The sequence below is a fragment of the Meles meles genome, chromosome 21 (assembly GCF_922984935.1).
Source record: "Meles meles chromosome 21, mMelMel3.1 paternal haplotype, whole genome shotgun sequence".
Taxonomy (NCBI): domain Eukaryota; kingdom Metazoa; phylum Chordata; class Mammalia; order Carnivora; family Mustelidae; genus Meles; species Meles meles.
In genome coordinates this window covers 10092349-10119389 of record NC_060086.1, presented here as the reverse complement: position 1 = coordinate 10119389, position 27041 = coordinate 10092349, and the positions used below count along the sequence as shown (strand labels likewise).

At 38.8% G+C, this 27041-nt stretch overlaps 1 protein-coding gene across 2 annotated transcripts in view; it reads left to right on the top strand.

Annotated features, from left to right (window-relative positions):
- The window catches only part of LOC123933458 (cytochrome P450 3A12-like), a 51071-nt gene extending 26822 nt beyond the window's left edge, over positions 1-24249 (top strand). For both annotated transcript variants that reach the window (XM_045992645.1, XM_045992644.1), the window contains 9 exons: positions 9708-9821; positions 10083-10171; positions 11512-11660; positions 14842-14969; positions 16057-16123; positions 19392-19552; positions 20126-20352; positions 22410-22572; positions 23834-24249. In XM_045992645.1, coding sequence (XP_045848601.1) covers positions 9708-9821; positions 10083-10171; positions 11512-11660; positions 14842-14969; positions 16057-16123; positions 19392-19552; positions 20126-20352; positions 22410-22572; positions 23834-23929 — 1194 coding nt within the window. In that variant the 3' untranslated portion in view covers positions 23930-24249. The remainder of the gene's footprint in view (positions 1-9707; positions 9822-10082; positions 10172-11511; positions 11661-14841; positions 14970-16056; positions 16124-19391; positions 19553-20125; positions 20353-22409; positions 22573-23833) is intronic.
- Positions 24250-27041: the final 2792 nt, after the last annotated feature.

Below are 27041 nucleotides of genomic sequence, written 5' to 3'. Positions count from 1 at the left end.
ATGAAAACCTCTGGGACCATCAACAGCAAAATCTTAGAGGATACACAGTGCTAGGCCAGCCATTGGTTCCTCAGCAGCTAAGGTTGCTAGGGTATTCTGCAGAGGAGGACACAGAGAAGCATAGTCACTCCTGCCACTTGACGTACTGGTAGTCCTGCTCTTCTTTGTTCCTACCTGTGTTTAGATGTCAGCCATGCCAGTCTCTGGAAGGTTTGAAACCAAAACAGGTAATTTGTGCCATGCCCTGAAGGGCTGGGCTAATGGCCTCTTACTCTTCTATCCTTTTCCCAATAGGAGAATTCTCTGAGGCCACAGAGTGTCCTCTCAGTGCTGAGCAGTGCTGGCCTGGCTCCTGGTGTGAGGCAGGCAAAATGAAGCTATTCTCCCTACCTTTTTAATGCCATTATTCTTAGGAGCTTTACTCTACTGTGTTGTTGAAGCTTCTTAAATGGACTCCCAAGCCCTTAGACCTATTTTTATTTGTGGACAACTAATTGTTGTTCTTCATGGGGTAACAGAAACTGGAATGTCCTGTCCCATCATCCTGGTGACATCAGTCTTTCCTCATTGAGGTGATATTAGGTGTAGGGTTTTTGGATGCTCTTTATTAAGCTGAGGAAGTTTTCCTCTCTTCCTAGTTTGTGAGTTTTTACCATGAATGTATATTGGAGATATCTGTTTTAAAACAAAATATGGTTTTGGAAGATGGAAAAAAGATTCAAGGTTGTTGGTTTGATAGGTCAGTCTCAATTCTGAGAAACAGAATTATCTCTCTCTTTTTCTTTATGTCCCTGGAGAAAATACAGGGGAAAAGATTTTCATGTAACTGCATCATTTCTTGAGAATAGCAAATAGATTATTTGCTGTTGTTATTTTAAACCAATAGGTTTTTTATTATGTAATCCAAATAGATTATCAATCTTTTTAGTGTAAACTACTACTTTTTTTTTAATCACTATATGGAGAGGAGTAAGATGGCAGAGGAGTAGGAGATCTGAATTTTGTCTGGTCCCAGGAATTCAGCTAGATAGTTATCAAACCATTCTGAACACCTACAAACTCAACAGGAGATCGAAGAAAAGAATAGTAGCAATTCTAGGAACAGAAAAGTGACCACTTTCTGGAAGGTAGGACATGCACAGAAGGGAATCTGAGGCTAAATTTGGAAAGATAGACCCAGGGTGTAGGGAGCCTCCATCACTAATGAACAAGTGATAGAGCATTGGAGCACAAAATTCAAAACTTTTAGAAGTCTGCTCCACTGAGGGATGTCACTCCAGTGGCTAAGCAGGGAGCAGTGCTTAAGTGCTAGCAGTGGCTAAGCACACACACTGGGATGGTGTGGTCTTAGGACCCTTAGGGTCACAAAAAGACCAGGGGTGCTTGAGTGTGGCAGAGCCCCAAGTATCAAAGTGGGGTAGCCAGCTGCAAAGATGGAGCTAAGGAGTGGGCTCTCAACTGGGGGTTGCCATAAACCACGATCCATGGCACAGTCAGCCCACTACTCTTTGAGCAGGGACCCAACAAGTGGCAGATCCAGGAAGACTCCCTTTCCTCCCCCAGGAGGAGTGGCATGGGTGCATACCACAGGCATCTGCTGGGTTTGGAAACTCTAAACGGGGTTGTGTACCAGAGATAGAAACGTGCAGTCAGAGGCTGGGTGAACACGAAGTGTGGTCAGAGACCAGAAAGACAGGAGTGATTGACTGCTTTTCTCTGAGGGCTCACTGAGGAGTGGGGCCCCAAGCTCTCAGCTCCTCTGGGGCCAGAGATTGGGAAGCCACCATGTTCATTCTCATCCTCCAAAGTCGTATGGAAAGCTTTCAGGGAACAAAAGCTACCAAGAGCAAACCTGAGCAGATTACTTAGCCTGGCTCCTGGGAAGGGTGGTACAACTCCACCTCAGGCAAAGACATTTGAGAAGCACTACAACAGGCACCTCCCCCAAAAGATCAGCAAGACCATTCAGCCAAGACCAAGTTTACCAATCAATGAGAGCTACAAAACTCCAGTGCTAGGGGCATTCAGTACATAGAATTCATGGTTTCCCCCAAAATTCTGTAGTCTTTCAAAGTTAATTTTTAAAAATTTCTTTATATATTTTTTCTGTTTTTTTTTTAATTTTTCTTCTTTCCTTTTTCAACCAACATCTTATCTTACCAATTCCTTTTTAAAAATATTTTTAAATATTAAAATATTTAAAATATTTTTAATTTCCATTTTTATAGTTGTATTCTATCCCTTTATTGTATTTAACCTTGTTTTTTGCATATATATATATATATGTGTGTGTGTGTTTTCTTTTTCTTTCTCTTTTTTATTGTGTTATGTTAGTCACCATACCGTACATCATTAGTTTTTGATGTAGTGTTCCATGGTTTATTGTTTGCATATAACACCCAGTACTCCATGCAATCCATGCCCTCCTTAATACCCATCACCAGACTCACCTATCCCCCCCACCCCCTCTCTTCTAAAACTAAGGTTTTCTTTCATTAAAATTTTGTGATACAGTTTCTTCCAACAGAACAAAATATACCCTAAATCTAGTGTATGGCTTTGTTCTAGTCTACTGCCTGATTACATTTTCTCCTTTTTTTAAAAATTTTTAATTTTTTAATTTACTTTTTCAATCAACTTTTTATCTTATCAATTTCTTTTTAAAATATTTTTACATTTTCATCTTTACAGTCATATTCCATCCTCATTGTATTTACCCTTATTTGTGTATGTATGTATGTGTGTGTGTGTGTGTATGTGTGTGTATGTGTGTGTGTGTATATATATATATATTCTTCTGTCTTCAAAATTTGGGGAGGCAGTTTTTCCTAACAGACCAAAATACACCCAAAATCTAGTATGTGGCTCTCTTCTATTCACCAGCCTGATCATTTTTTTTTCTTTCCCCCCTGGTTTCAGGTCTTTTCTGATTTGTTTAGTGTATATTTTTCTGGAGTTGTTGTTATATTTTTAGCATTTTGTTCTCTCATTCATCTATTCTCTGGACAAAATGACAAAATGGAAAAGCTCACCTCAAACAAACAAACAAACAAACAAACAAAAAATGGAACAAGAGGCAGTACTGACTGCCAGGGACCTAACCAATAAATACAGACATTAGTAAGATGTTGGAACTACAGTTCAGAATGATGATTATAAAGATACTAGCTGGGCTTGAAAAAGCATAGAATATACTAGAGAATCCCTGTCTGGAGAAAGAAAGGAACTAAAATCTAACCAAGTCAAAATCAAAAAGGCTATTAATGAGATGCAATAAAAAGTGGAAGCTCTCACTGCTAGGATAAATGAGGCAGAAGAGAGAATTAGTGATATAGAAGACCAAATGTTGGAGAATAAAGAAGCTGAGAAGAGAGATTAACAACTACTGGATCACAAGGGAAGAATTCAAGAGATAAGTGATACCATAAAATGAAACAATATTAGTATAATTGGGATCCCAGAAGAAGAAGAAAAAGAAAGGGGCAGAAGGCATAGTGGAGAAAATTATGGTGGAGAACTTCCCTAATTTGGGTAAGGAGACAGGCATCAAAATCCAGGAGGCACAGAGAACCCCTCTCAAAATAAATAAAAATTGGTCAACACCCCATCATCTAATAGTAAAACTTATAAGTCTCAGAGACAAAGAGAAAATCCTGAAAGCAACTTGGGACAAGAGTTCTGTAACCTACAATGATAGAAACATTAGATTGGCAGCAGATCTATCCACAGAGACCTGGCAGGTCAGGAAGGACTGGCATGATATATTCAGAGAACTAAATGAGAAAATATGCAGCCAAGAATACTATAGTCAGGTAGGGTGTCATTGAAAATAGGACAGATTAAATCATAGAAAATAGAAGGACAGATTAAACAAATTTAAAAGAATTTGTGAACACCAAATCAGCCCTACAGGAAATATCAAAAGGAGTGCTCTGAGCAAAGAGAGACCCTAAAAGTAACATAGACTAGAAAGGAACAGAGACAATATACAGTAACAGTCACCTTACAGGCAATGCAATGGCACTAAATTCATATCTTTTAATGGTTACCCTGAATGTAAATAGGCTAAATGTTCCAATCAAAAGACACAGGGTAAATGGCATGATTTCATTTCTTTTGATGGCTGCATAGTATTCCATTGTGTATATGCCATTTGCGACGACGTGGATGGAACTAGAGCGTATCATGCTTAGTGAAATAAGTCAATCGGAGAAAGACAACTATCATATGATCTCCCTGATATGAGGACATGGAGAAGCAACATGGGGGGGTAGGGGGATAGGAGAAGAGTAAATGAAACAAGATGGGATTGGGAGGGAGACAAACCATAAATGACTCTTAATCTCACAAAACAAACTGGGGGTTGCTGGGGGGAGGTGGGATTGGGAGAGGGGGAGCGGGCTATGGACATTGGGGAGGGGAGGTGAACCATAAGAGACTATGTACTCTGAAAAACAACCTGAGGGTTTTGAAGGGTCAGGGGTGGGAGGTTGGGGCAACCTGAGGGTTTTGAAGGGTCAGGGGTGGGAGGTTGGGGGAACAGGTGGTGGGTAATGGGGAGGGCACGTTTTGCATGGAGCACTGGGTGTTGTGCAAAAAGAATGAATACTGTTACACTGAAAAAATAAATAAAATGAAAAAAAAAGACACAGGGTATCAGATTGGATTAAAAAAAATAAGACCCATTGTTATGCTGTCTGCAAGCAACTCATTTAGACCCAAAGACACCTCCAGATTTAAAGTGAGAAGGTGGAAAACAATTTACCATGCTAATGGACATCAAAGGAAAGCTGAGATGGCAATCCTTATATCAAACAAATTACATTTTAAACCAAACACTATAATAAGAAATGAGGAAGGACACTATATCATACATAAAGGGTCTGTCCAACAAGAAGATCTAACAATTTATATTTAATTTATATTTAGACCAAGAAGGTCTAACAATTTAAAATATCTATGCCCCTAACATGGGAGCAGCCAATTATATAAGCCAATTAAATTACAAAATCAAAGAAACACATCAACAATAATACAATAATAGTAGGAGACTTTAACACTCCCCTCACTGAAATGGACAGATCATCTAAGCAAAAGGTCAACAAGGAAATAAAGACTTTAAATGACACACTGGACCAGATGGACTTCATAGATATATATTCAGAACATTCCATCCCAAAGCAACAGAATAAATATTCTTCTCTAGTGCCCATGGAACATTCTCCAAAAGAGATCACATCCTGGGTCACAAATCAGGTGTCAACTGGTACCAAAAGACTAGGATTGTTCCCTGCATATTTTCAGACCACAATTCTTTGAAACTAGAGCTCAACCACAGAAGAAAGTTGGAAAGAACTCAAATACGTGGAGGCTAAAGAGCATCCCACTAAAGAATGAATGGGTCAACCAGGAAATCAAAGAATTGAAAAAATTCATGGGAACCAATGATAATGAAAACACAACTGTTCAAAATCTTTGGGACACAGCAAAGGCAGTCCTAAGAGGAAAGTCTATAGCAATACAAGCCTTTCTCAAGAAACAAGAAAGGTCTCAATACACAGACTAACCCTACACTTAAGGAGCTGGGGAAAGAACAGTAAATAAAGCCTAAACCCAGTAGAAGAAAAATAATAAAGATGAGAGCATAAATCAATGAAATAGAAACCAAAGAGCAGTAGAACAGATCAACAAAACTAGGATCTGGTTCTTTGAAAGAGTTAATAAGGTTGATAAATTCCTAGCCAGACTTATCAAAAAGAAAAGAGAAAGGACCCAAATTGATAAAATATGAATGATAGAGGAGAGATCACAACCAACACCAAAGAAATACCAACAATTATAACAACATAGTATAAGCAACTATATGCCAGCAACTGAAACAATCTGGAAGAAATGGATGCATTTCTAGAGAAGTGCAAACTACCAAAACTGAACCAGGAAGAAATAGAAAACCTGAACAGACCCATAACCTGTAAGGAAATTGAAGCAGGGATCAAAAATTTTCCAACAAATAAGAGTCCAAGGCCAGATGGCTTCTCAGGGGAATTCTACCAAACATTTAAAGAAGAATTAATACCTATTCTCCCGAAACTGTTTGAAAAAATAAAATGGAAGAAAAACTTACAAACTCATTTTATGAGGCCAACATTTTCTTGATCCTGAAATCAGATAAAGACCCCATCAAAAAGGAGAATTACCAAACCATATCCCTGATGAACATGGATGCAAAATTCTCACCAAAATACTAGCCAATAGGATCCAACTGTCCATTAAAAGGATTATTCACCATGACCAAGTGGTATTTATTCCTGCAAAGGTGGTTGGATCAGTATGATACAATACATTAATAAAAGAAAGAACAAGAACCATATCATACTCTCAGTAGAAGCAGAAAAAGCATTTGACAAAGTACAGCATTCTTTCTTGATCGAAACTCTTCACAGTGTATGGATAGAGGGTACATACCTCAATATCATAGAAGCCACCTGTGAAAAACCCACAGTGACTATCATTCTGAATGAGGAAAAACTGAGAGCTTTTTCCCTAAGGTCAGGAACACAGCAGGGATGTCCACTATCACCACCGTTATTCAGCTTAGTACTAGAAGTCCTAGCCTCAACAATCAGACAGCAAAAGGAAATAAAAGGCATCTGAATCAGCAAAGAAGTCAAACTCAAACTCTTTGCAGATGATATGATATTTTATGTGAACAACCCAAAAAGACTCCACCCAAAACTGCTAGAACTCATACAGGAATTCAGTAAAGCATCACGATATAAAATCAATACACAGAAATCAGTTGCATTTCTATACACCAGCAACAAAACAGAAGAAAGAGAAATTAAGTAGTTGGTCCCATTTACAATTGCACCCAAACCCATAAGATACCTAGGAATAAATCTAACCAAAGAGGCAAAGGATCTGTACTCAGAAAACTATAGAATACTCACAAAAGAAATTGAGGAAGACACAAAGAAATCTAAAAATGTTCCATGCTCATGGATTGGAAAAACATATATTGTGAAAATGTCTATGCTACCTAGAGCAATCTACACATTTAATGCAGTCCCTATCAAAATGCCATCAATTTTTTTCAAAGAAATGAAACAAATAATCCTGAAATTTATATAGAACAAGAAAAGACTCCAAATAGCCAGAGGAATATTGAAAAAGAAAACCAAAATTGGTGGCATCACAATTCCAGACTTCAAGCTCTATTACAAAGTTGTAATCATCAAGACAGTATGGTACAGGCACAAAAACAGACACACAGATCAGTGGAACAGACTAGAGAGCCCAGAAATGGACCCTCAACTCTATGGTCAAATAATCTTCAACAAAGAAGGAAAAAATGTCCAATGGAAAAAAGACAGTCTCTTCAACAAATGGTATTGCAAAAATTGGACAGCCACACACAGAAGAATAAAACTGGACCATTTCCTTACACCACACACAAAAACAGACCTAAAATGGATGAAAGACCTCAATGTGAAATAGGAACCCGTCAAAATCCTTGAGGATAACACAGGCAGCAATCGCTTTGACCTCAGCCGCAGCAACTTCTTCCTTGAAATATCGCCACAGACCAGGAAAGCAGGGGCAAAATGAATAATTGGGACTTCATCAAGAGTAAAAAAAAAACCTTTTTTCACAGCAAAGAAAACTAACCAAAAGTCAACTGACAGAATGGGAGAATATATTTGCAAATGATATCAGATAAAGGGCTAGTATCCAAAATCTATAAAGAATTTATCAAACTCAACACCAAAGAACAAACCATCTAATCAAGAAATTGACAGAAGACATGAACAGACATTTTTCCAATGAAGACATACAAATGGGCAACAGACACGTGAAAAAGTGCTCAACATCCCTTGGCATCAGGGAAATACAAATAAAAAAACAACAATGAGATAGCACCACACACCAGGCAGAATGGCTAAAATTAACAGGTCAGGAAATGACAGATGTTGGGGAGGTTGCAGAGAAAGGGGAACCCTCCTACACTGTTGGTGGGAATGCAAGCTGGTACATCCACTCTGGAAAGCAGTATGGAGCTTCCTCAAAAAGTTGAAAATAGAGCTACCCTACAACCCAGCAATTGTACTACTGGGCATTTACCCCAAACATACAAATGTAATGATCTGAAGGGGTACATGCATTGCAGTATTTATAGTAGCAATGTCCACAATAGCCCAACTATGGAAAGAGTCTACATGTCCATCAACAGATGAATGGATAAAGAAGATGTGGGATATATAAATACAATGGAATACCACTCAGCCATCAAAAATATGAAATCTTGTGATTTGCAACAATGTGGATGGAACTAGAGGGTATTATGCTAAGTGAAATCGGTCAATCAGAGAAAGACAATTCTCATATGATCTCAATGTATGAGGAATTTGAGAAACAAGATATAAGATCTTAGGGGAAGGGAGGGAAAAATGAAACAAGACAAAACCGTAAGAGACTCTTAATCTCAAGAAACAAACTGAGGGTTGCTGGAGTGGAAGGGGGAGGAATGGGGTCGCTGGGTGATGGACATAGGGGAGGGTATGTGTTATGGTGAGTGCTGTGAATTGTGTAAGACTAGTGAATCACAGACCTGAGTTCTGAAACAAATAATACATTATATGTTAATAAAAAAAATCACCATATCAAGACATGTTTTTACAGATGCTCATGCTGTACATATATGTGAAGACAAGTGGTCTGAGGCAACATACAGTTTGCCAGGCTATCTGGCTATCTTCCACCAATCCAATTCTTTTTTTTCTTTTCAGCGTAACAGTATTCATTGTTTTTGCACCACACCCAGTGCTCCATGCAATACGTGCCCTCCCTAATACCCACCACCTTGTTCTCTCAACCTCCCACTCCCCGCCCCTTCAAGACCCTCAGGTTGTTTTTCAGAGTCCATAGTCTCTCATGGTTCACCTCCCCTTCCAGTTTCCCTCAACTCCCTTCTCCTCTCCATCTCCCACCAATCCAATTCTACCAATTCCCCTGGAGGAGTAGTTTCCCTGCCAAATTTTCCATACCACATTTACATCAAAAAGGAGATTGGAATATAAAAGCTGGAAAGCATGTCAGGTGGCTTGACGCCTCCTTCAGCCTTACAGGACACTAGGCATTTAGGATAAATATCTATTGAGCATCTAGCATAGGGGCTCCTACTAAGTAGACAGCCACTAAGTATTTGGTGTGTAAGTGTGGCCCAGTCAGTTAAGCATCTGCCTTTGCTCAGGTCATAATCCCAGAGTCCCTGGATTGAGCCCTGATTCTGGCTCCCTGCTCAGTGGGGAGTCTGACTCTGCTTATTCCCTTGTTCATGCTCTCTTTCTCTCTCTCAAATAAGGAAATGAATAAATAATAATAATTAATAAAAATTTTAAAATAATAATAGAAATATTATAAATATATAATAATAAATATTAATAAAATATAATAGAATATAATATATTATTTATACATAATATATTATAACATATATTATACTGTATATATGTATAATATAATATATTATACATAATATATTATAACATATAACATATTATAAATATAATATAATATTAATATAATATAATGATAAATATAATAATAATAAACATTTGATGAGCAATTTATGCCTATTTAACAAATTTTTCAAACTGTGGAGACCTACAAAACTTATGTAGGGCAAATGTGTTTTGCTTTGACTCTAGTCTTTTGGTCCTGTGGGATTTATGAAAAATGCCATCTCTATGTCTGAGGATGAACAATGGAAGAGAATACGAACATTGCTGTCTCCAGCTTTCACCAGCGGAAAACTCAAGGAGGTAAGAAAAGATCAGGACTTTTAATCAGGAAGTTAAGGAATATTCCTGGGGACAGATAGAAAATAAGGTCATAGTCCATCTCTAAGTGGTACTCTACTGTATTTGGGCTTCCCCAAAATGGTCTTTCATCTTCATGTTTTGGAAGAGACATGATAAAATTTGTTTTTAAATGCCCTTACTGCTACATGCTTGTGAAAGCCATGTCATCCTAGGACTTGATTCTCAGATTTAACTTCAGGTGGTTATGTATTTTGTGTGTAGATGTTCCCCATCATTGGCCAGTATGGAGATGTGTTGGTGAGGAACCTGAGGAAGGAGGCAGAGAAAGGCAAGCCTATCAACTTGAAAGAGTAAGTAGGAGTCCAGTTGCTGGGATTCCAACTCTGTCATGACACTTTCCAGCTGCTGCCACAGAGTCAAATTCAGTGAACTTGCTGAATCACTCCTGTGAACAAGGTGACGTAGGTGTATGGTGTTACAACTCCAGCGGGCCAGTCAAGAAGAGGTAGCTCACCTCAAAACGCAGGGCTGTCCGAAGAAAAACAGTCTTCTTTTGTGTGCATGAGTTGGGATTTATTTCCTTGCTTAATCATCACCTTGGACATTTTAGAGACAAAAATACATTGTTTGAAAAGAAGAAACATGAGTGTAGAGAGAATGGAATCATGGGAGGGGAACGTACTTGGTACATATTCCTGGGCACCGGGTGGGGCACAAAAGTTACCCTATGGAACTTGGAACAACTTAAACCCTTCCCTGATTTTGTTGAGGATATTAGCGAATACTAAATATTAACTTTTATAATCATTTGTCCATCTTTTAATCTCAAAAGGGTGAAGGCCCTGCACATGGGATAGGTAGGGTGATGATGATGATAGATAGATGATAGATAGATAGGTGATAGATTTTTTTTTTCCTAAATTGGATATATTTTAATTATGCAGGTTGAACAGATGTACATTGCAACTGTCCTGGGGAAACTAGGCCATATGACCACTTAGATATGGCACCCCCATTTCAATTTTGGATTGATTTAATATATGTTTTAACTAGGAACATTCTTTGTTCTTACATTTTCCAGAAATGAGTATGACCTCAGGGCAAGCTAGATCTCTGTTGTTGAGAAAGAGTGGGTCTTTCATGAAGAAGCCTTAGTTGGGGTGTGGAGAAGAAGGGATGATGTTTCTGGCAGCACAGAATATGGTGTTGGTGTTCTGTAATGTACTGTTGAGGAATAACCTCTGAGCATAGTTACTGTGGTGAGAGATCTAGACCAGTTTCACCTTTCTTGATTCCCTGAGAAAGGGTTCATTATTCCACCATTCGTCCTGCTCAGACACAGTGCTTATCCACCGTCTATTGCCCATACTCAAAATTTATTACTGTAATTTGTCAGACTTTGTGTCTCTATCCCTCCAGGACTGAGCTCTTTGAACTCAGAGATGTGTCTAACGTGCCCTAATGTCCCCATCACCCCAGGACAAGGCCAGCTGTATCACTGGCACCTCATGAACACCACATGAGTGAATGTGATGACGTATAGACTCTTCAGATGACCCAGATGGTGGTTCTGAAAGTGTGGCTCTTGTGCCTGAGCATGGGATCTACATGCACTTCTTGTTGCATGTGTTGGATAAGAATATTAAAGAGGTGCTGATCTTAACTATCCATGTCTTTGTTTCTCCCACAGCATCTTTGGGGCCTACAGCATGGACGTGATTACCAGCACATCATTTGGAGTGAACATTGATTCTCTCAACAACCCACAAGATCCCTTTGTGGAAAATGCCAAGAAGATCTTAAAATTTGATTTCCCTGATCCATTTTTACTCTCCATAGGTATGTACACTAGTGTTTCTTCTTTTCTCTTCCTTCCTTTTTCTTCCCTTGCTTCCTTTCTCTCTCACTTCCTCCCTTCCACTTTTCTTTTCTTATTTTCCAAATTTACTTTTTGTAAAGATTTCATTTATTTTTCAGAGAGAGAGCACAAGCAGGGGGACTAGCAGGCAGAGCAGAAGCCCAATGCTGGACTTGATCCCAGGACCCTGAGATCATGACCTGAGCTGAAGGCAGGTGCTTAACCAGACTGAGCCACCCAGGTGTCCCAAAAATTCTACTTTTCTACAGTGATTGTACTGAGATATACCTCCATGTAACTAACATATAAGTCCCCCCCCCTTAAAATGTAGAATTCAATTTTTATGGTCTCAGTGTTCATCAAAAAAATTTTAAATGTTGATGATGCACAATGCATGTATTTTTCCTTTTATTTCTGTGCTTTTGGTGTCAGATCTTAGATTTCAGTGAGAAATCTAGATCATCAAAATTTATCCCTTGGTTTTCTCCTAAGGGACATAAAGTTTTACTCTCTTAGATTTGGGTCTTTGATCCATTATGAATTTATTTTTATATGTTGTATTAGGTAAGAGTCCAACTTCATTTTTTTTTCCCCTTGAGACTGTCCTCTTGTCCCAGCACCATTGATTAAAAAGACTATTTTTTCTTCATTGAATGGTCTTAGAGACCTGAGCAAAATCAGTTGACCAGGAACACATAGGTATCATTTTGGACCCTAAGTTCAATTCCATTGATCTATATATCTATGCTTATGTTATGCTTGTACCACATTGTCTTGATTACTATAGCTTTGTGTTTAGTTTCGAAACTGGAAGTCTGAAGTTTACAATTTTATCCGCCCCCCCCAAGATTGTTTTGACTATTCTGGGTCCCTTACAATTCCATATAAATTTAAAATTCAGTATGTCAATTTCTACATACATAGAAATACATTAATCTGTAGATCAATTTGACAAATACTGCCATCTTGACAATGTTAAGTTCTAATCCATGATCACTGAATGTTTTTCTTTTTTTTTTTTTTTTTTTTTTTTTTTTTCCCCCTTTTATTAATTTTTTCAGCGTAACAGTATTCGTTCTTTTTGCACAACACCCTTTTCCATTTACATAGATCTTCTTTATTTCTTTAAAAACCTTTTTAAAGGAGTGTCTTGTGGCTCAGTCGGTTGGGTGCCTGCCTTCAGCTCGAGTCATGATCACAGGGTCCTAGGATGGAGCCCCAAATTGGGCTCTCTGCTCAGCGTGGGAGCCTGCTTCTTCTTCTCCCACTCCCCCTGCTTGTGTGCTCACTTTCTCTCTCTCCCCTCTCTGTCAAGTAATAATAAAATCTTTTGTAAAAAATTTTAACTTTAATTCAATTTAATTAACATATAGTGTATTATTAGTTCCAGAGTTAGAATTTAGTGATTCATCAGTTTTGTGTAACACCCAGTACTCACTACATTGCCCTCCTTAATCCCTATCATCCAGTTACTCCATCCTCACACCCACCTCCCCTCCAGCAACCCTCAGTTTGTTTCCTATGTTAAAAGTCTCTTCTGATTTGTCTCCCTCTCTGGTTTTGTCTTTGTGGTTTTTAGAGTATAAGTTTTATGCTTCTTTTGTTAAAGCTATTCTTAAATATTCTGTTCTTCTTGAGGTTATTGTAAATGGAATTATACTCCTAGTTTTGCTTTTGGATTTTTCTATTGCAGAATATAGAAATATAATTGATTTTGTATGTTAATCTTGTATCCTGAAACCTTGGTAAACTGATTTATTACTTCCAGTGACTTTTAATGCATTCCTTCAGATTTTTTATGTACAACATGATATTATATGATAATAAAGATGCTTTTGCTTCTTTATTTCCTCTATGAAAAGCTTTTGGTTTTTTTGTTTGTTTGATTTTGCCTACCTTTCCTGGTTAGAACTTGTAGTACAATGCTGAATAGGAATGGCGATAGAAAAATCCTAGTTTTGCTTATTCTTAGTGGAAAGTGTCCAGTCTGCATCTGTTAAGTGTGATATTAGCTATGAGTTTTTTGCAGAGGACAATCATCAGGTTGAGGATATTCTTTTCTGTTCCTAGTTTGTTGAATATTTTTTGTTACTACATGGTATTGGAGTTCTGTCAAATACTTTTGCTGCATCTATTGAGATGACGACCATGTGTTGTGGTGGTTCTGATTGTTGTCGTTGTTATATTTTATTATATAACCCTAAATAACTGAGTTAATCGCCTCTTAGTTATGGTATATCCTTCTTTGATATGTTGTCCTAGGTTTATTTTGCTAGTATTTTGTTGAGGATTTGTGATGTCATAAGATGACATGTCATAAGATACATTGGTCTGTAGTTTTCTTTTTCTGTTATTTCTTTGTCTGGTTTTAGTATCAAGGATAATAATAATTTCATAGAATGAGTTTGGAAGTATTCATATCTATTCTGTTTGTTGGAAGAATTTGTGCAAAATTGCTGGACAATGAACCATGGAACACTACATGAAAAACTGATGAAGTACTATATGGTGACTAACATAACATAATAAATAAATAAATAAATGTTTTAAAATGTAGACATATATAATGATAAATTTCTTCCTAGTCACTGCTTTTTCTTATCCTATGAGCTTTTGTGCATGGTTTCTTCGTTTTTGTAATCTCTAAGTAATTCCTAAGTGCGCTTTTGATTTCTTCTTTGACCACTGTCTATATAGGACTGTAATGTTTTTCTACATATTTGCAAAATCCAATGTTTGTATTCTCAATTTCTAATTTTATTCCATTGTGGTTGAAGGGCATGCTATGTATTATTTGCATCCTGACAACACCTTCTTAAACAGCATGATAATTGAAGTAACATCTTATGGTCTGGTATATCCAAAGAGACTCTAGTCCAAATTTAAAAGGCTAAGAGATCTAGGAATATAATCCTGTTGCTTTGGTTACCCAAAGATGTGGATGGGGACACTGATCTCACTGCTCTAGTGGTGGTGCCTACTTGAGACTTGCCCTGGCTCACCCAATGGCTTGAAATTTCAAGTAAAGTTAATAGAGGGAATGACTCCCAGTTTCAGTGACTCCTGGTGTTTTTTTACTTTTCTGGTTATAGTCCAAATTATAATTGCTCTGGGTAAATTTTGCATTTTCACTGTGATTTCCATTGTTCTTTTTCCTTACAGTACTCTTTCCATTCCTTACCCCAGTTTATGAAATATTAAATATCTGGCTATTTCCCAAAAAAGTTACTGATTTTTTCACAAAATCTATAAGAAGAATAAAGGAGAGTCGCCTAAAAGATAAGCAAAAGGTAAATATGGTGGTAAATATGTGTGTGTTTACTTTTGATCTTTTATTTAGTTGTATATATCTCATATGTACACTTCTATGTATGTTTTGACAGTATATAGTAGTGAACTGTAGGGTTTGGAGCAGGAGACTTCTAACATTTTAGAGAGAATGAAGAAGGTAGAATTCAGGAAAGGATATAAGAAAATGAAGAAGGTGGAATTCAGGAAAGGATATAAGAAAAAGGATATAAGATTCAATGTTTAAGATTTAATAATAAAGGTGGAACCTAGTGTGTCCCTGCATGAGATCTCTCTTCAATAAATTATCAAAGGGTAAAAATTACTGTGTAAAAATCATTTTTCTGGTAGTATAACGTCCCCAGATGTTATACTGGCAAAGAATCCCTTTAATTCTAAGCCTCTTGTTTCACACATTCTCCAGGGGGAAGGTCCAAGAGGCATCTGCTGGAAGATAATCTGTGTTAAATTTGAGGCTGTCATAGTCTGGAGTGGGCAGGAGTCTTCTCTGGGCACTGAGGTTGCAAGTTGAGCCAGCTTCACCTTCCTGAGGCCTGGCAACCAGCACAAGGATGTGTGTCTCCCAGGGAGACAGGGCTGGGTACCCCAGAATGTCACTGAAAATTGTGCAGAATTCTGGGAGGGTGGGGGCATTGGAAGATATTGACACAGAAGCTGCCCTTGGATCCTGCAGAGATCAGGGATTTGGCCTATGTGGCCATTCGTTAAGAATTAAGGCTGGAGAAAAAAAGGATCAAATCAGGGACTTTCCCCTGAGTTGGCAAGCATGACAGGAGAGGGAGTATGCAACACTTTGGTCAGAAAGTTGTGTTCAAAATCCAGAGAAACTCAGGATCAAGGGAGAAAGAACCAAAAAGCAGTGGAACACAATAGCTGGATTCCTGTCAGGAAAACATCCTGCTGCAAGATTTGTAGCTGGATGTTTTTGCCACTGACAAGTCAGACTTCTGGACTTGAAGGGACCATATTCTCAGGAAAAAAGCTAAGTCCTGCATCCCTAATTTATTTCTGACTTCCACGAGTGATTTTTTAAATTTTTTTTGTTAAAATTATTCTTTCTGCTTGTAGCACCGAGTGGATTTACTCCAACTGATGATTAACGCCCAGAATTCCAAAGAAATGAATACCCACAAAGGTAAGTAATGAGAGCTTCAGAGAGCCAGTGATGGAGAGTTTCTGATGCAGGGTTCTGAGATGTGGAGGAAATTTTTTAGCAGATGGAATTTCTGCAAATTGAAGAAAGACACAAGTTCAGGTACAAGTGGTAGTAGAAGCACCTTCCAGAATCATCCAGAAGCAATAAGTTTGTTCAAAGCCTTAAGGGCAACCATAGACAAGGAAGTCAGTGGTTCATGGATCACCTGCATCAGAACCTCTGGGGAGCTTATTTTCCATGTCAATCATCTGGCCTAAGTCAGACCAGTGAATTTGAAACTGGAAATTCACATCAAGGCTTCATCACCTCAGAAGACACATGACCCCAGTGTTTGGTGACCTGGAACATTTGGTTAAAATTGTATTCACTGGCTTAATGTACTGTAAAGTTTTACTTTTCATTTTGTAATTAAGAACTGGTGCAAGATGCCTTTTCAACTGTGTAAATGCTGTTTCTCTTCAAACTTTCACCTACTGCTTTTATTGTCCATGGATGGAATTTGAAACAATTATTACTATGATGGCTCCAAAATGGTGACCTTCTAATCCCATCAATTCTCCCACTTTGATAAGTGATTGTCCATTGTGAGGGAGCTTTTCATTCTCTCTCTGCAATTAATTAATTAATGTTAGTACGATTTCATATATTACTAGCTTAGTCTCTTACATCATTCTTTACTTAGATCTGCAATTGTCTCAGATTTGTCTTCTGGACGCCCTTTCAAGTGGGCTCCCTGTTATTTTTTTCTTCCTCTTTTTTAATGTTTTCAATAGACTTTTTTTTAGACTTCATTTTTTATAGCCATTTTAGGTTCACTGCAAAAGTTAGTGAAAGACATAGAGATATCCCTTCCCCCTGCCCCACCTACACATAGTATCCCCCACTGTCAAAATCCTCACCATGTCATACATTTATTACAATTAATGTCCCTACAATGACACATTATTACCACTCAAAATCCATAGTTTACATTACAGTTCACCCTTGGTGTTGTATATTTTGTGAATTTTGGCAAAGGTATAATGGTCTATCCACCATTACAGTACAGAGCATTCTATTTACTTTCCCATATTATTTCCCAAGAATTTGCTTCCATTCTAGTGTAAGACATCCCTGGTTTCTCTTCTCTTTCCCTTGATGAGCCCTGGAATCAGCCAGTTCTCCAGAAGCTTTGTTTCCTTTCAGTGAGAAATGGTATGTAGAAACCAAAATCTGGGAGCTAGGAGTCCTCACTGCTATAAAGTTTCTTTGCTTCTATTTCCTCTCAGTGGGCCAAATTAAGAATATCAAATATATTTACACAGCACCGATAAACATAAATATTTCTATATCTATCCATCACCAGTGATGTGGTTATGGTCTCTGAGTCTGAAAGAAAAAAAGAGCCTTGATTTATAGTTTGCTTCTATGACAGAAATATTCCCATCATGGTTAATTTCAGGCTAAATATGATTTGACAACCATCTCCCAAAATTCTTGAATATTTAACAATTGATTCTAGAGAATAAGGATGGGTTTACTCCATCACACCAGTAAAATATATGCATACATATGTATACATCTACTTTTATCTATCTGTCATCTATCTATCTAGTTCTACTATTTTCTGTGATACAGAAAATATTCTATATATGCCCAGTTCAGTACAGAACCACTACACACATGTGGTTAATTGAACACTTGACATGTGGCTAGTGTCACTGGGTAACTAAATTGTATATTGGTTTAAATGTAATTAGTTAATATTTAAATAGAAATAGACATGTCTGGTAAGTGGCTACCATATCAGACAGCAGGAGCTACAAAATGTGATTAGCATGGGGTTCATGGCAGTTGGGGAAAGACTGTCATAGATGAATTTATCCACAGCAGCATCACAGAAAGTATGACTGGGAAATCAGAATTCTGTAGACTTTTCTTACACTCATTTTTATTATTTTTAGTTGAGAATTTCATGTCTGTGACAAGTATCATGTTAATTTCAGTGCCTTACATATTATCTAATCCAGTTCTGATCAAATAGATTAGAGCATGACCATGCTTTGCTTCTACCACAAGAAAGTCAAAAGGGAGGCCAGCTTATACTCAGAGTGGGGCCATTTACTAAGGAAGGTAACCTTCAGGCCATGATTGAATAGGCATTGCTAATTCCACTCACTAGATTCTGTTTGTCTAGAATTCATGCTGACCCATGTCCTCCTATTTATCATTATTTTTTTTTGCTATCTTATGCAGTTGAATAGACTAACATCATTCACCAGTCTTCTAGCATTTTGTCTGTGTCATGGTTTCTATACATATTTGAGATTATCCATGTGAAGAATGTGCCCCAGGGCTTCTTTTACCTGAAACCTCTCAAAGGTATAATCCATGCTTCTCAAGCTAGGTTGGACACACAAATCACATCTCAGGAAGCTCAGATTTTTATTCCATAGTTCTAGGGTAAGGTTTGAGATTCTGCATTTCTAATAAGATCCCAGGTTCTGCAGATGCTGCTAGTCCATGGACCACACTAGGATAGCAAGAGTTTATCTGCAACCCAATATTGTCCACTTAAACTCCTGCAAATAATGTTTAGATGAAAGATCATTCAATTTTCCTGATAATTAGCCTTAGCATTGCATACTCTCAAAAAATTAAGCTGCTTGACTTATTTCGCTCAGCATAATTTCTTCCAGTCCCGTCCAAGTTGCTACAAAAGTTGGGTATTCATCCTTTCTTATGGAGGCATAATAGGGAGGGCACGTACTGCATGGAGCACTGGGTGTGATGCCAAAACAATGAACACTGTTATGCTGTAAATAAACAAATAAAAAAAAATAAAAATTAAGCTGTATTTTAGCTGGAAGAAATTATATTTTTCCTGGTGGAAGATGTTATTCCCATGTTACTTAGGACAGAAGTACTTTTACAATTTTCTAAAAGACAATACCGATAACTCTGTGTATGTTAGACAGAAATACCATCTCCTGAAATTTACTCACCAGTGTTTGTGGGGAGGGTGGCATAACCAGTAACAGATGTCAAAGAATATTATGAACTTTTGGAATAACCAGATCAAGACAAACTTTGCCTCTTTCTGTCTCTACAAGATAGACATTAGAGTGAAACCACTCCCAGTTTGATTCTGAATTGCTTTTACATATTCCACCAGGGATTTGGGGGTTTCAAATGCATTTGTCATCATCTAATCTATGATGTTTCATATTCACCTGTTTTAGCTAAAATGTCTTTCCCTTCCTTTTAGCTCTTTCTGATCTGGAGCTTGTGGCCCAGTCTATTATCTTTATTTTTGGTGGCTACGAGACCACTAGTACTTCTCTTTCCCTCCTTATGTATGAATTGGCCACTCATCCCGATGTTCAACAGAAACTACAGAAGGAGATTGATGAGACTTTCCCCAATAAGGTAAGGGGGTCCTACTGGAAGAGGGAGTCAAGATAGGCTCAGTTATGTCTCAGTAACCAGTAAGATTAGCCCTCAAATCTAGTGGGTTTTCATAGCAAAAGGTTACTTCTAACCCACATGTGCATGTCCAAAATGGGTATCATAGAGGATAGGAGTGAGTCTCTGCTCCACACAGTTGCTTGGGTATAAAGGGTAAAGATGTTCCAGAGATGTGAGGCCCCTGTTTTGAAAGGAAACAGTGACTTCAACGTATTTCACTTAAGATTAAGTGTCATAGTTTATTAGTCACTTTTGTTCATATGAGGAAGAAATACCACTACTTGGTAGTGGAAAGGATGTCAGGCCCTGTTTAGAGGATTGTCCTAGCAGTCTCTTCTAATTGTTACTACTGCATATAAGTCAGTGGGCCATTGAGCAAGTCAAAGGACATGATAGACTAAAATGCCCTTAAATGGCTGTTACCAAAACAAATGATTTTTAAGTTTTCTTTCCTAACACTTCAGTAGTAGTGCACTGACTGAGCTGAAATGGACCCAGATCTTAATTTGTGAAAATCTGTTTCTTTCCTACCAGACACTGCCCACTTACGATGCCCTTGTACAGATGGAGTATCTGAACATGGTGTTGAGTGAAAGTCTTAGATTATACCCAATTGCTGGGAGACTTGAGAGGACCTGTAAGAAAGATGTGGAAATCAGTGGTGTCTTCATTCCCAAAGGGATGTTGGTGATAGTGCCAACCTTTTCTCTTCACCGAAACCAGGATCTCTGGCCAGAGCCTGAGGAGTTCCGTCCTGAAAGGTACAGGGAACCCACCCTCATATTGAAGGATATTGTGATATTTTCTTAGTATAGAAGACAACTGTGTGGTTGTATAATTATTTGCTTGTACATCTTTTTATTTTTAGAAGTAATTTTCTTATTGAAAAATGATCATTATTGTCAAAATTTTATAAACTGTAGACCCTAAAAAAGAATATTAAAGTCATCCTCAGTCCCAATATATCAAGATTATTAATAATAATATGTATGCCCTTGTGGGCATTTTTCTATGCACATATTGACTACTAAAAATTATAATGGCATTACATTTTTTGAATGACTTACTTAATGTTACATTAAACTATAACAACATACTATATTTGTGTTTGTGATTATATGCATATTTCATAATTTACTTAGCCACCATCTTATTGAAAGAAATAGGTCTTTTCTTTTCCTTTAAGTTTTTTGATCCCCTTTAGCTCTTTGAATTCACCCTTACATCCCCCATTCCATGTTTGTGAACCTTGGCCACTCTTCTGCTAGCCATAGTGGGAGAGCAAAGGCTGTGGACCTGAGAGTTCTCATCCACAGGAGGAACAGCCTCAAGAGGACATAAGGGCACACGGGTCCTTTGCTGTGGGTGGCTGCAGTCCTGAGCCAGCTCCCACCTTTGTTGGTATCTGGGCCTTGTCCAAAGCAAAGTCATTTGAAAAGTCTGCTCTCTAGCTGTCTGAAACATCCTCCTTGAAGGCATCTTGAGCTTTCTCTTCTGGGAATTCAGAGCAGAGTCTGGCTTTAGGCACAGTTTGAATTCTGCAAAAGTTGGTTTATTTTATTGATGACAAAATTTGGAGTGAAGCTTTTAGGGATCTAGACTTTTAGCCCCTGAATCTAAGCTCCCTGACGACAGAGCTCTTGTCCTGTTGTATGGTGTCCTTAGTGCTAAAATCACATCTGTGCATGGTACTTGCTGAAAGAAGTCAGAATTGACCGAGTCATCTGTTTTCTGGACCAGAAGCCCTGGTGGTTCTCACAAGCTCAGCAGTCTCTGGTCCTATACCTTCTTGAACAGAAACCAGAGACCACTTCTTGACAGTACTTCGTCATGATTCATTCAGTTATGAAAGGAAGTGCTTATGTATGTGTTAGGGACCCTGCCAGGCAATGCAAGATCCACATGTTAAAAATGCCTATTATGGGGAATTTTTAACACGTGCACAATCATATGCTAAGAAATACTTCTGATGCATCTGTATGTGCCCATCACCTGCCCAACAACCACGAACCCATGTCAGCTGCCCCATCCACACACCATTGCAATTCCTTGTCTGATTCGCACTTAATTTTAAGGTTCATCATCTATAAACATTCCAGTATGTTCTTCACAATATACGGTTTTTAAAAATACCTACTGAGAATGCCATTATTACTTTCCCCAAATCCACATTTTTCCTTAATATAAATATTGAGGAATGAGTCTTGAATAAAATGTAAGTCTAACCTTCAAGGAATTTATAACCTCACGGAACAGATAGAGAAGAATTCAGTGATCGTCCTGGTTATACATAACCATGAGGATGGATATAGAGGAGTAGCATTATGTGCTCAGGTAAATCATCTAACATGCTGTTCTGTGCAAGTGGTTGGGGAGTTCCAGTGGAGAAGGCAGGGAAGTAAAGGGAAAATTAACAACGTAAATCACGGGAAGCATCTCTCCTGCTTCCTTTGTCCATGGGCATGTAACCAGTGTAAGTCAGTGGATGCAGGATCCTACCTTACCTTCAATCAGACTCATATCCTGCTCACCTTTCAGAGTATGAACTACTCCCTACGCTGAATATAACCCCAGTGTTTAAGACAAAGCTTGTTTCAACAGCATTTGTCTCATCTCCTCAACAAGACTGAATGCTCCTATAGGGGAAGGGGGTATCCAACAACCTGTAGCTTATAATTGTCACAGCACAATAAGCATAGCCGGATTGTAGTAACCAGCCCGTCAGAGCTTCTTATGTACCCCTGGTTGAGAACTCCCAATATGTAGCTCTTGTGGTTTTTGTTTCCTAACTTGTTTCCAACTTGTATTGTGGAACCAGGTTCAGCAAGAAGAACAAGGACAGCATAAATCCTTATACATACCTGCCTTTTGGAACTGGACCCCGAAACTGCCTTGGGATGAGGTTTGCGATCATGAACATGAAACTTGCCCTTGTCAGAGTCCTGCAGAACTTCTCCTTCAAACCTTGTAAAGAAACACAGGTCAGAGAGATTACTTTCTGCTTAACTAGTATCTTATTGTGTTTTTAACCTAAAAGATGTGTGTGTATGTGTGTGTATGTGTCCGTGTCTGTGAGAGAGAGGGCTCATTTATCCTTAATAATTTGTCCTATTGCCCGAAGAATCTATGTAGAGAACTTGTGAACTTCTAAGGGTCCTTCAGCTCCTGATTGTCATGTCTGTGGTTTATGACCACCCAGCCATAAGGGTCATCTGGTCAATGCAGTTCATGTGACATCATTATGCATGGATCTATGAACTTCATCAAAGTATTAAATTTTTTTCAAGTCCAAAGAAAGGAAGGGAACACGTATACAATCATGACATGCAGTGATTACTGCAACATAACTTTGAATTACTCTCTTCTCCACCACAGCTTACAGGCACTCTCAAGACTATGGTTCTCAAACCCTGGTTATACACTGGAATCAGTGGGTTTGTTCCAAATCCTGATGCCCAAGTCATCTCAGAAATTCTTTTTTTTAAGATTTTATTTATTTATTTGAGATAAAGAGAGAGAGAACACAAGCAGGGGGTGAAGAGTGAAAGACAGAAGCAGACTCCCCACTGAGCCGGGAGCCCGACACAGGGCTCTATCCCAGGACCCTGAGATCATGACCTGAGCCGAAGGCAGACACCTAATGATTGAGCCACCCAGGCACCCCTATTTATTTATTTTTTATTATGTTATATTAGTTACCATACAGTACTTCATTAGTTTTTGATGTCGTGTTCCACAGTTCATTGTTTGCCTACAACACCCAGTACTCCATGCAATACGTGCCCTCCTTAATACCCATCACCAGACTAACCCATCCCCCTACCCCCACCCCTCTAAAACCCTCAGTTTGTTTCTCGGAGTCCATACTCTCTCATGGTTCATCTCGCCCTCCGATTCCCTGCGCCCCCCACCTTCATTTTCCCTTCTCTTAATGTCCTCCATGCTATTCCTTATGCCCTTAAAATATAAATCAAAACAGAACATAAGCCAACATGAGTTTGTCCCCAGCCTGGTACACAGTAAATATTCAGTAGATATTCTGATGAATGACTGATGGATGAATGCATCCATGCTCCAGTCTTGAGAGCTTACGGGGTGATTTTAAAGAATCAGATAGATGATGCTAAACAGCATATTTCTGTTTTTGTAATACATTATTGTCCTTCATGTGTCTTGCCGGCTTTGCAACTGTCATTGCCCGGGCTTCATTCCTGGTTCTCAATCCTTGTTTAACTGTTGCAGATCCCCCTGAAATTAAGTGCTCAAGGGTTAATTCGACCAGAAAAACCCATTGTTCTCAAGGTTGAGCCAAGAGATGGGAGTGTGAGTGGAGCCTGACTTTCCCTATGGACTTCCCCTTTGTTCTCCAAGAAGTTGTATCCCAGATCACCAGAGACCTCAATTTCCTTTATGAGTAAAACCCAGAAATGAAGATGGCCTGCATGTACTGCCCGTGACGGATGACTAGGGCTTCCATACATTCGCTTAGCTTTTTTGGTGTCTGTGTGGAGCATTCTCTATTGCAGAGAGTAAAGGAGATGACCAATAAATGCCAGAGATGTAGACTCAGCCTGTCTGGTTCATACAGACTACCCGCAGTTAGTACCATCTGTTCCCCTGATCGAGAATAAAACTTCCTCAACAATTTTGTCAACCTACTTTGATGGAAACGAGAATTATTCTGGTGAATGTGGTAGTGACATTTATATCACATCTTATTTTGAATATTCCACATTAAATATTATACTGAACCCGTCAATCAACATCTCTTTACAAAAATGCTGACCGATGCCTTTGTGCACGCTAATGGAGAATCTGAGGAATGAATGCGTGAGAGCCAGTGACTAAGTATTTTTGACCATCACAGTCACTGGGTAGATGGGGCTTGTTCAGATTTCCAAAGTGATATATTAGGGGTAGGTGAGATTTAATCCACTGTGACTTTGAGACTTTGCCCATGGCTCAGCAAGTTTGTTCATAGTTTAATTCTACAGGTTTTATTTTTTTTTGTTATTTTATTTTAAAAAGCCTTTTTAAAATTAGTATATAATGTATTATTTGTCCCAGGGGTACAGGTCTGTGTATCATCAGGCTTACACACTTCACAGCACTCACCACAGAACATAACCTCCCCAATGCCCATAACCCAAACACCCTCTCTATACCCACCAGCAACCCTCAGTTTGTTTTGTGAGATTAAGAGTCTCTTATGGTTTGTCTCCCTCCCAATCGCATCTTGTTTCATTTTTTTTCCTACTCTACCCTCCAAACCCTTCACTTTGCCTCTCAAATTCCTCATATCAGGGAGATCATATGATAATTGTCTTTCTCTGATTGACTTATTTCATTCAGCATAATACCCTCTGGTTCCATCCACGTCGTCGCAAATGGCAAGATTTCATTTCTTTTGATGGCTGCATAGTATTCCATTGTATATATATACCACATCTTCTTTATCCATTCATCTGTTGATGGACATCTCGACTCTTTCCATTGTTGGGCTATTATTAAGTGGACATTGCTGCTATGAACATTCGGGTGCACACGCCCCTTCAGATCACTAAATTTGTATCTTTACGGTAAATACCCAATAGTGCAATTGCTGGGTGTTAGAGTAGCTCTATTTTCAACTTTTGGAGGAACCTCCATGCTGTTTTCCAGAATGGCTGCACCAGCTTGCATTCCCACCAACAGTGTGGGAGGGTTCCCCTTTCTCCGCATCCTGGCCAGCATCCGTCATTTCCTGACTTGTTAATTTTAGCCATTCTGACTGGTGTGAGGTAGTATCTCATTGTGGTTTTGATTTGTATTTCCCTGATGCCGAGTGATGTGGAGCACTTTTTCATGTGTCTGTGGGCCATCTGGATGTCTTAATTCTTCAGGTTTTAGAGCACAAGTTTTTGGTTTTGTTTTTTTTAATAACACTTGAGTGAGGCACATAGTATTACATGATTAGTTTTTTTTTAAAGATTTTATTTATTTATTTGACAGAGAGAGAGATCACAAGTAGGCAGAGAGGCAGGCAGAGAGAGGAGAAAGCAGGCTCCCTGCGGAGCAGAGAGCCCGAGGCGGGGCTCCATCCCAGGACCCTGAGATCATGACCTGAGCCAGAGGCAGCGGCTTAATCCACTGAGCCACCCAGGCGCCCCCATGATTAGTTTTTTTATTTTTAATTTTAAAATTTCTTTTCAGTGTACCAGAATTCATTGTTTATGCACCACACCCAGTGCTCCATGCAATACGTGCCCTCCCTATTACCCACCACCAGGTTCGCCCAACCTCCCACCCCCCACCCCTTCAAAACCCTCAGACTGTTTTTCAGAGTCCATAGTCTCTCATGGTTCATCTCCCCCTCCAATTTCCCTCAACTCCCTTCTCCTCTCCATCTCCCCATGTCCTCCGTGTTATTTCTTATGCTCCGCAAATAAGTGAAACCATATGATAATTGACTCTCTCTGCTTGACTTATTTCACTCAGCATAATCTCTTCCAGTCCTGTCCATGTTGATACAAAAGTTGAGTTTGATTTAATGTTTTCATCTCATCTGCCCTGATGTTCTTGTAGGCAGGGAACATGCTTTCTTTTTGTGTTTCAGCCTCAGCTCCCAACTTTCCTGACAGAATGAACATCAAATCAGAGATGGCTGATTGGCCAGTTCATTGGACAGAACGGCTAAAAGCATTTGTCCATTTCAGCTGGTATCAGAAGCTGCATAGGATTCTTCCTATTTCTCTCCTCCCCTCCAGTCCCTTCTATCTCCTCTTCCTTTTCCCTACCTCTCTCTACAGACAGTTCTTAGAAACAGTGACATTATAAGAGCAATGAGCATACCTTGTGACCAGATCTTGGCTTATAAATGTCATTTCCCTCTCAAAGGAACTAGGGCTTTTTGGAGAAATGGCTGATTCCAGGCTGGGACAGCACACAATTTGAGCCTGGAGCATCTTGTGCTCCACAGTGATGAGGACACATCCACAGGACGCAGAGCCAGCCTGCGGGGCTTCACTGACCCATCAGGCACAATTTCATAACTGACAATATGAAGGAATAATGACTCATTGAATAAAATAAGAATACACAAGTATACACAGGTATAGATAAATACAGGGATATATTCCAATCAATGAGGATACTCACACAGTTTCATAGTACTTACCACTCAAACACCCATGAGTTACTGAGGAAAGAGCAGCCCGCAGAGCAGAGACATGGCAAAGGAGTGAAGTTAATCAGGAACAGGAAAAAGTGATGGCCCATCGCCCAATGAGACAGGGTAAGAAGACCTCAACATCACCTACCTCTGGCATATTCTTGCCAGGGAGGAAAACCTGCAAGAAATCCTCAAAAAAGTCAGGCAAAACAAAATAAAGGAATATCTACTCTTAATCTGTAACTGGTGGGTTATCTTCAATAAAGTCAAGGTCTTGAAAGTGATAAGAAAAGAAAAAAA